At 29.5% G+C, this 10475-nt stretch overlaps 1 protein-coding gene across 1 annotated transcript; it reads right to left on the bottom strand.

The window, feature by feature from the left end:
* Positions 1–4158: 4158 nt before the first annotated feature.
* LOC115710719 (BTB/POZ domain-containing protein At5g03250-like) lies at positions 4159–10174 on the bottom strand. Its single transcript, XM_030639074.2, has 4 exons — positions 9973–10174; positions 9793–9862; positions 5206–6468; positions 4159–4877 (listed from the first exon to the last, which is right to left on the bottom strand). The coding sequence occupies exons 1-4, from the start codon at positions 10029–10031 to the stop codon at positions 4266–4268; spliced, it is 2004 nt and encodes a 667-aa protein (XP_030494934.2). The 5' UTR covers positions 10032–10174; the 3' UTR covers positions 4159–4265.
* Between the last annotated feature and the right edge of the window lie 301 nt (positions 10175–10475).

The raw sequence follows: 10475 nt of genomic DNA, 5'->3' as shown, positions 1-10475 counted from the left end.
TTCTTTTCATTTATTTTTTTAGGGTAAATTGCATCATAAATATTTCATGTTTCAGATTTTATACACTAATGTTTATTTTTGGAGGCAAAAATACATAATGTTACAATTTTCTTACACCGTTACTACCACTTTTGTTATTAACTCATAAATATAGACACGTGAAGGACCCAAATGCATTACATTTTTTTATTTTATTTTAAAATTTAATATTCTTAATATCATAAACTAAATGCTACTTGTTTTTTTTTAAAAAAATAAGACAGATGCAATACTCAATTACCATAGCTGAGTGAACCGGTGTAATATATGGAACATGATTATCGAATTGAAATGTCAATATTATTGTAAAAATTGTTATGAGAACAAGTTTTTTTTAAACAAGTAGCATTTAGTTTCTGATATTAAGAATATTAAGTTTTAAAATAAAGTAAAAATAAATGTAATGCATCTGAACCCTCCGCATGTCTATATTTATGAGTTAACGGATGTGGTAGTAACGGTGTAAGAGAATTGTAACATTAGGTATTTTTGCCTCCAAAAATAAACATTAGGTATTTAAGTGTGTAAAATCTGAAACATTAGGTATTTATCCCGCAATTTACCCTACTTTTTATTATCTTCCAAAATAAAAATAGAAGTTAACCTGTTATCATTGTCTAAGCTTCATTCACAAATAAAACAACTATGTGTACAATGTACCAAGCTAATTTCATGTAGAATATAGAATAATGTAATAATTGATTATTATATCTAAAAAATAAAAAAATGTAATCCGCGTTTTTAGATTAATGACATGTGCATTTCCAAAGCTCAACATCAGCTAAAGCAGGCACATTTCTGGGCCCACTAAAATTTATAAGTCGACCCATCTTTGGACTTAGGCTATGGCTCCGAATCTGAATGTAAGTCTAGTTGGCAGACAGATCGGACAACTTTTGTCCGGGAAAGGCTGTTTAGTTCAGAGGGCGAAGAGTCCATCAAGATCTAACTGGTTGCCCTCATTGGATTATCAGTATACGCGCGGTCAATTGAAGAGACATCTAGAAGTCTCTGAATATCATCATACGTAGCGTCCTCCAAACACAGGATCCCACCATGTCAGGGTTTGTCCATGGAGTGCGCGCACTACCAAAAGGCAACCACCATTTTGTCTATCGTCATATTCTTTGACATTCTCAGTACCAACACAACAGTGCACGACATGTGGCATTATAGTCGGTACCCACTCATATGGACGACCGTTATCTCGTGAATTAGGCCTCACCCCATTGGCCTAAAGTCAATACATATTGTATTTTACCTTATCAGTGGCTAGTTGACACCTCTAAATCCTACCGGGTTTGGGTTCACCCATACTCAGTTCTACTCTATAAATAGAACATGTTCCCTTCATGTAAAGGGATTGGTTGGGAAATCAATTCTTAGAAAAAGGTTAAGAATTAAGGTTCATTTGTTAAAGTAAAAAATATTTGTGTAAAGATACTTTGAAGCTTTTTTAGATTGATAATATTGACTCGAGAACTAAGGCTCATTAGTGCCTAGATCATGTAAAATCTTGGTTGTTTTCTTCATTCTTTTTTAAGCTTATTTCATAATATATTTCCGAAAATTTTGATAAATATTTTGGTGCTTTCATCGAGTGATGAGGAAAGATTTAACATAGTTGTCATCTACAATAGTGATTGCAATCTGAAAGGCAATGGTCAAGTCGTCTCCTTGACATGTTAGGGACGATGTTGTTTAAAGACAGCGAAAACTAACTCTCCCCGACAAACGCTCAAATGGCTTTCGCAAGGAATGGGGTAATGTCGAAGGTGGGCAACCGTCCGCAACCAAAAGACCAGCATCGCAAAAATCAAGTTGATGACAATCCCATTGATGAGGATGAGCAAGAAGGTTGGGAAATGACCATAATAAAAACTACAACCAAGAGTATGAAGACGAATACTACGAGCAAGATCCTGAAGTAATACGACTCTAGTAGGAGCTTGCAGACACCTAAAGGAGGTTAGCAAAGCAGGGAGAAGCCTTGCGTTAGATACAAGAAACCTTGGCACTGCTACAAGTTCAAGCTAACCTCCTAGAAAAAAGCCCTCCTGCTATGAAATTTAACAATCCTAGAGTTGGGCCCTCCTCCCTAGAAAATAACAAAGGGAACGGTGTAATGGGTGCCCCTCCTCGAAGACCCACGGACATGTTGGGGTTTTATGCCCTAAATAAAATCTATTTCAATATAATTTTATTTACTAATTAATAAAAAAATCAAAAATCATCTTTGTTGCTTGTTTCATATGATTACTTTCATGATTATAAGTTCGATATAAAATTTTTATTAAATCCCGAACATATAGTTGCTCATGATTATAGTATATCTCAACCCAATATAAGATGATTATTATTATATGCTTCATACTATTTAGTCTGAAAATTTATTAGTGGAGTAGATTTACACGGACATGATACTCAACAAATGTTGTTCGCTTACACTTGGATAAGTAGAATATCTTTTCAAGAGCATTAGTAAAGTAAACTTGTATCAGATGAATCGACGATACATCAAACCAGACTGATATTAACAGTAGAAAAGATATCATACACTTATTGTTACATCATTTCTATGTCAATGCCACTTAGTTGATCTTAGATCAATTGATCTCAGTCTTCATATGGTTAAACTTTAGCTGAATTGTACTACACGAGTTCTTAGACTTATTCATTACTAGTTTACGAGTAGTAGCCCATACTTACATGTTGGGAGCTCGGTAGAGAAATTGAGTGGGAGCCTTAATAATAGAGATGGAATCTATTGCTAATATAAATACTTAGATGTAAAATGATAGTTTCTTTAGAGCTTAGCTAAACGATATAAATGGAAGAGCTCTAATTTTAACAATTATATTTGTTTATTAAAATATCATTTATAAGGAGCTAATTTTTTTAAAAATAAAATACATCAAAGGGCAAAACAGTAAATTTGACCTTACTTGATGTAAATGGTCTATAGGGCATCATTGATTATTTAGATTAAATAATAGATAATTTACAGCGTATCTATTTTTGATATATAGAGCATTCTATGTAATCCACAATGCAATTCCAAATCTATATTGGAGTCTGAAAGAATGAATATGTTAATAAATCTACTTAGTAAATTTTAGATTAATTTATTGGGAGCTTGGTTACTTAGGCCCATGATTTCCACATTGTCTACAATAATATCGTCTTGTAGAATCAATTAATTATTTTAATAAGTTAATCAGAATTCAAAAATAGACTGTCTTATTTGAGAATATTCACCAAATTTGAGTTATTTTGAGAAGAAAATAAAAATAAGGGTTTTTTTGTTAATTTAGACAATTTATGAGTCTAATTAATAAATATATTTAAATTATAATTTATTAATAATTATTTATAATTATTTAATTAAAATTGATAATTAAATAATTTGATAAGATAAAAGTAAAATTGGAAAATACTTATTTGTTTCATTAAATTAAAATAAAATGGCAAAAATTAAATCCAAGTTCATATTATTATTGACCATGGGTTGGATTTTAGGCCCCATAGTCTTTGTTTTAGCCTTCTAAATTATTGTAATTGTTATATAAAGAAAGAGAAGAGAGCTTTATCAACCTAAGAATTAGAGTTCATCTTCTAAGAAAAAAAAACATTTGTATATAGATACTTTGAAGCTTTTCCAAATCTAACTTGTGGAATAAGACTCATTGATGCGAGAACCACGTAAAATTTTGATTTTTTTCTTCTTTCTTTATTAAACTTAATTATTTTATAATTGGTTTCGGAAAATCTCTATAAACAAACAATATAATGTGTTCCATTGACGAACTCTATTTTTTTTTTCATTAGGACTTTGAAATATACTTTATTTTAGTCAATTAACATAATGTTTAAAATTTTGAAGTGTACTTTTATTAGTATTATTTGTAGGAGTATCCTATAACTCCTCTCCTTGGAAATAATTAAGGTAAAAAAAAAAAGTAAAAACTCTAATAAGATTAAGAGATGATATATAATATAATACACTCCATAATAATAATGATAATTACTTTCCCAAAATAAACATTGCTGGACTCTTGTTCCTGTTCATGATATCTAATAAGCTTAATTAACAAACAAAACAACTACGAACAATGTTAATAAAGATTATTAACAAGTTGATACCAGAAATAAGAAGGAAAAGATTCAAAACTGATCACATTGCAAAGATGATCATGAATTCATGATCCGATTATTATTGAAACTCATTAATGACTAATATGAGCTAGCTCACCATTATTAATCTTCTGATCAGCAATATTTTTTTTATTAGCATCCAAAGCTGATTCTGGTGGCACTACAAGCTTAATACTGGAGCGTTTTAACTCCTTTTGCGTAGAATTAGACTGAGATTTCTTCCTAAAGCCAAAACTCTTGGGAAGAAGACTCCAACTTTTCTTGGTCTTGGTGAGCTTCTGAAGCTCTTTTTTCATGTTTGAACACTCCTTTTCGATCTCCGAAACACGTAGCTTCATGGCATGATCATCAAGTACATTACTGCTACACTTGATAATCTGTTCTTGATCTTTGGAAACCGTCTCCAATGATCGGCAGCCATGATCGGTTGATCTTGGGATCAGACCAAGATTTCCAGTGCTGATAGGAAGATTTTGAGAGGTGTCAAGATTGTCAGAGACAAAAAACCAACCAGAGATTGATGTCCTAAGCCGAAGCTGTTCGAAGAAAAGGACTTGAACAATAACTCGAAGAGGGAGCCTGTCATTTTGGGCTGCATGGGTACTAGCTTCCAGTGAAAGTTTCTGACAGTTCATTAGTCTGCAGAGTTGTTCTCTATCTGAATCTGTAATCCATGGATGTGCCTAAATTCCATATATATAAACATGGTTTAATAATTAATATTAAACTTAGACGAACTAGTAAGCATAATCACATAAATATAAGACTTTTACTATATGAAATCTTTTTTACTGGACAGATTTTCTGTCAAATAATACATCAATTGCCTCGTTCATCAGAATGTAGGACTTAATTTTATGATCAAAGATTGATAAACATTGTTTAAGCGAAACACGTAAATAAAGTACTGTGATCTAAAATTCTTATCTTAAAATGGGAAGATCATATTATTATTAGATAAGAAATTATAACTTCATATCAAAATAGTTTGATCAGTTTAGGTAACTTTACCTTTAAGTAGACATCAATGGCATTATAAATACCATCATCAACAGGCCTAACGTAATCAGGTATGATAGCAGCAAGAGCTTGAAACTTGGGCAATTTCAAGTTAACATCAACCGCCACCTCAGCAAGATACCCATCAACAAGAGTAGCCACCATTGTCATAGGTCCCAACCCATCACAATTATTATTCTCAGCAGTACTTACAACTTGATGGCCTTCTTCAACTATGCAAGGAGAAGAAGATTCAAGGGAGACACTCAAAAAATTATCCAAAATCCTCTGAACACACTCTATATCATAAAGGGTCTCAACAGAGTACCCCATATTTGGTATTAAAAGATCGACCAAAGAAGCTTGGTCCAATTGTGTCCCAATTCTTTTCTCCAAATTCTCCCTACAAGAAGAGCTGGCTTGTAATATCATTGCAACTCTAAGAAGCTTCAATAAACTCTTTGAAGAAGTGACCCCTTTCTTGTACGGAATCAATCCAACAATCTCTTCAAGAAGAGTCCTCATTTCTGACTCGGAAATGGTGGCACCAGATGATGAGTTGTTGACGTAACTGTAATCGTTCAAACTCGTTTGAGTGTTCATTATTGGAAGGTATTTCTTAGCATAGTACATGATTGACAAAGCTATTGTTTCGGGCTTCATTCCTTTGGCTTCAACAGCTAAGATGAATCGTTTGTAGAGATTCAAACTAAGAAACGACACGTCGTCGAACCACCAATCATCTCCAAGAGGCAGAGGTTTGGTTTCAGAGTATATTCCGTTCCATAAAGAAGAGGTTTTTGGACTGATATTCTTAACGTCGTTATGGTCCGTTAAAGGCCAGTTAAACAAACCAGGATCAGCACAAGCTTTAGTGGCTAGTGAATCTATGAGTCTTGAAACAATGTGGAGCTCTTCAGCTGTAGTTTGAACCTCTTCGCAGGTTTCCAGAGCCTTAATTGAGTCGACCCAGCTGCTGAAAACTTCACTTAGAAGTGACTCAGTCAGTGAAATAAGATTTCTTTCTCCCATATCTTCAGTCATTTGGAGATACTCTGCTGCACATCTGAGACTAACGACGTTAGAGGAAGTGATCTCTGTTTTGACGCCGTAACAAAACTTAGCTACGAGCTCGAAAGCTTTAGCTCCGCCAGGTAGGTCATGAAGCTCTAAAACACATGAAGTTGATGATAGTTCTGTTGTAGCTTCCTCTCTCCCATTGTTTAACTCTTCGATAAGCTTTTCCAGTAACCCACTTCTTGATAGCAGTGGAAACTTCACACAAACCAAATCCATAAAAAAATACTCCATTTTTGAAATACTTAAAATGGGTTCTTTTTAATATTAAAAATACTAAATAAGTTGTATCATTAATATATCATATATAATTACAACATTTCAGTGTTTTTCTTTTTAATGGAAATGTTCAAAAGAGTAAGAAACAATATGATCACAAAAATTATGAACCTAATGTGCTCATTGGCATAACCTAATGGTTTCTTAACTTTGAATCTTCATCCCCTAATATAAAAAATAATGTACATATTGATATATATACATATAATGGATCATCTATCGAAAAAGCTCTAATTTATTATAGAAAAATTAATACATAAAAATTATATATATACCAAAACACCTCTAATTTATTATAAAAGTAATCAATACTTAAAAAATATATATGTGCACCAAAATTTTATACGTCATTGGTTAAAGAAATACCTAGTACATATTTTTGGCACATATTTGTAATTTTTTGTTCATATCTTAACAGTTTTAATGTATATTAGCCAAATAATATTAGAAAAATTTAAATTTTTATGCTAAATTTTTTATTTATTAGAAAAATTTGTTATTTCGGATTGTTCCATCTGGTTGAAAAAGACAATAATAAAAAAATTTTAACAAAATACAATGATAAAAAAATTAAATTTGATTTAAATATTTTTATATAAACTTATTTTGATGTAGTGTAAAAAATATTTTTATATTTTTTTTTAATTATGTACCTAAATTAAGCATAAAAATTCAAATTTTTTTTTTAATATTCTCCATTAAATCAAAGTTCAATCGTTTAATATTTTTTAAAATTAATATTTATAATTAAATTTATTTAGTTACCTGCTAAAATCCATTAAGAAGTATATTGTATACATATATATATTAAGTTAATATTATGTTTTGATGTACTTTATTTTAGTTATTTATATTTTTAGTTATATCATTAGTTTTTTTATGTTATTAATATACAACATCATTTTTTATTTAAAAAGTTATTTACTTCAAGTGATATTTATATAATAAAAAGATAAAATAATATTTAAAATATGTTGTTAATTATAATTTTAGTTTAACCATAATAATTTTAATTTTGCAATGATTTTCATTTTTGTAAAAATATCATACACATTTTGTTTGTTTCAAAAAATAATAAAAAAATATTTTTTTTAATAACTGTAAAAGGTAACCTGAATACAACAAGAACTCTTTATTTTATTTTATTTTTTTGAACACAAAGAAAGCAATAATAAAAAGATATATTTTAGATACATGCAATGAGTTTAACTTTAAAACGTAACATTAAAAAAAAAAAAAAAAAAAAAAAACTTTATGCTATATAGCCACATTTAATATAAGACAAAAAAATTACATATATATATATAGTAAGTTTAAATTTAAATTGAGATTTTTTTAAAAAAAAAACTATTTTCTATTATATAGCTACATTTAATATAACATATTATATAATAAACATTTACAATTCAATGACAATATCTAATTGAGCTTTTATAAAATAAAATAACAAATTATTTTAAAAATATACAAAAATAATAATAAAAAAATTATAAAAATATGGTCGTACAAAATTTTATATATTTATTACAATTTTTAAGATTTTATTTACAGAAAATACAATTTTTTTTATATTTTTATGTTATAGTCATGTTATGTTTGTTGTTGTTTTGTTATTGATATTTTATCATTTGTATATTATTTTCATGTTGTTTTGATTTTTGATGTGATTTTTTAATTATTTTCGTATTCTTCTTACAAAACAGTAAAAATGTAAAAATATATATTAAAAAAGTTTATCATGTAAAAGTTTTAAATAGCGTAATTTGTGTAAATTTTGGGCTAAGTATATGTGTTGAAGGCCCGGCTGATAGGGCTTCACCGCCCCTTTGCCCCCACCCATTAAGTCTCGCTAGTACAATAGATGAGACCTCGTGGTTAGAGAAATACAATGTTACATCAGCTGGAGTATTAAGTGGAGCGGGGATCACCCTCATTTACATGCTTATGGGCAATTATTAGAACTAATCCAATGATGGGTCGAGTTGGGCCGAGGCCCCCAATTTTAATCAAACTTCTCTTTAAAACTGTGGGATTATTTCAGAAATACCTAAAAACAACTAACAATACATTTTACAAAATTTTGAGTTTTTTTTAATATATAGTTTCACAGATTTTTTTTTTCTTTATTTAAAGTTATTTTCATGCTGCGAAAATATAGTATAACATTTCAATAACATAAAAACAATACAAAACCGTAAAAATGTAAATTAAAAAAAATTACAAAAATTTCTTTGTGAAAATTTCCCTAAAAATTAAGAATTTAATTTAATTTTTATAAATACTATATTTATATTTTTTTACCACAATTTAATAATAAAAAAATGAAATTATTTCCTTCCATTTTTTTTTTATTGGAAATGCTATTTCTTTTGACAAAGTGCTTAAATATTTTTTTTCCAAAAATAAAGTATTTTTTTTAAAAAAAAAATTAAATTTTCTTGGCCAAAGCCCTCAGCAGGCTCGAGTCGATCCTCCTCGTCAGGGCCGGCCCAAGCATTGGGCAGCTTGGGCCATTGCACAAGGCCCCCATTTTTTAAGGCCCAATTTTTTTATTTTTATTATTAAAGAAAATGCCTATTTTTTTTCTTTTTTTTTCCTATTATATACACATAAATAAAAAATTTATAATTGAAAATTTATGAATAAATCTTAAAAAAAAAAATCTAGTAATAAAATTTTAGTTTTAAAGTACACGGTTATTTTTTAAAAAAAAACCCCAATTTTAAAATTTTGCACGAGACTCCAAAATACTTGGACCGGCCCTGCTCCTCGTATTAGTATTTAACGAGGTATTTTATTATTAGTGGAAATAAAATTGTAGGTCTAACATATATTTATTTTAAAATAATATGTATAATTAATAATTCAGGTCAAACAGACATTTGAAGACATTTCTTAGCTACATACTATTTTTTATTGTCAGTTGGTATTCTTTTAATACATTTTTTGGTTTATGTTGAAAGAGCATCTCTCTTTGGTAATTTAACTTGTGGCACTGGTTAGCCGTTTCCAAATTATTACATTATATCTATGTGATTTCAATATGAAATCAGTAGTTGATTTCAATTTGAAATCAGTAGTGTTTCTTATATAAATAGCAAATACTCGTGATATCAGAAGTATTATATCTATATATATATATATATATATATATATATATGTAAGGCATTGATAGAATATTGAATGAAGATACTAAACATCCCATATTAAATGTTAATTCATGCATGATTTTGAGAAATTCACCTTGTGGAGATGAAAGGACATCTCCCCAACCTCAATTGCAATATCGCTTGGAAGCCCAGTTGTGCATAACCTGATAGAACAACAACAAGTATATATGATGATATATATATTGACATGTATATGGATGTATCTATATATTTACGTGGAGATGAAGAGATATATATACATATATATGTATACCATGTTCGGCCCTCGCGATGGAAGGCTTCAGATTTAGAGCCAAGTCTCATGCAAGCCATGGGTGTAGAGCTAATATTATTAATTAATTATACGTAATAATATATCTTTCGTTTACAGAAACGAGGGAAATGTATGTAGTAGTAGTAGTATAGTAGTAGAAGTTATACTTGTTGTGATTATTACTATTTTTTTTGATGTTGTGAGATGGTCGAAACGTAAGTAGTGGATTATAATAATAATTAGATTAGATCTGGTTGAAATTGTCAAATGATCCACGTGCATGCATGTGATGACGTGGCAATTATTGTTGTGATAGATCTTCTAACAGAGAAAAGAAGAAAGAATTAATTTTGCGAGTCTAAAGCTAGAAACAGAACCGGATTGAGTGGAGTAATGCGATTCCATCGCTCTCATTTTAGCCAGTTCTAACTCTAATGGTATAGAAGGTAATGCTCACTAGTAATAATACCATTCAATTGATAAAATATAATGAATATTATACC

This window comes from Cannabis sativa, chromosome 3, assembly GCF_029168945.1.
Source record: "Cannabis sativa cultivar Pink pepper isolate KNU-18-1 chromosome 3, ASM2916894v1, whole genome shotgun sequence".
Taxonomy (NCBI): Eukaryota; Viridiplantae; Streptophyta; class Magnoliopsida; order Rosales; family Cannabaceae; genus Cannabis; species Cannabis sativa.
This window is presented reverse-complemented; position numbering and strand designations above follow the sequence as displayed.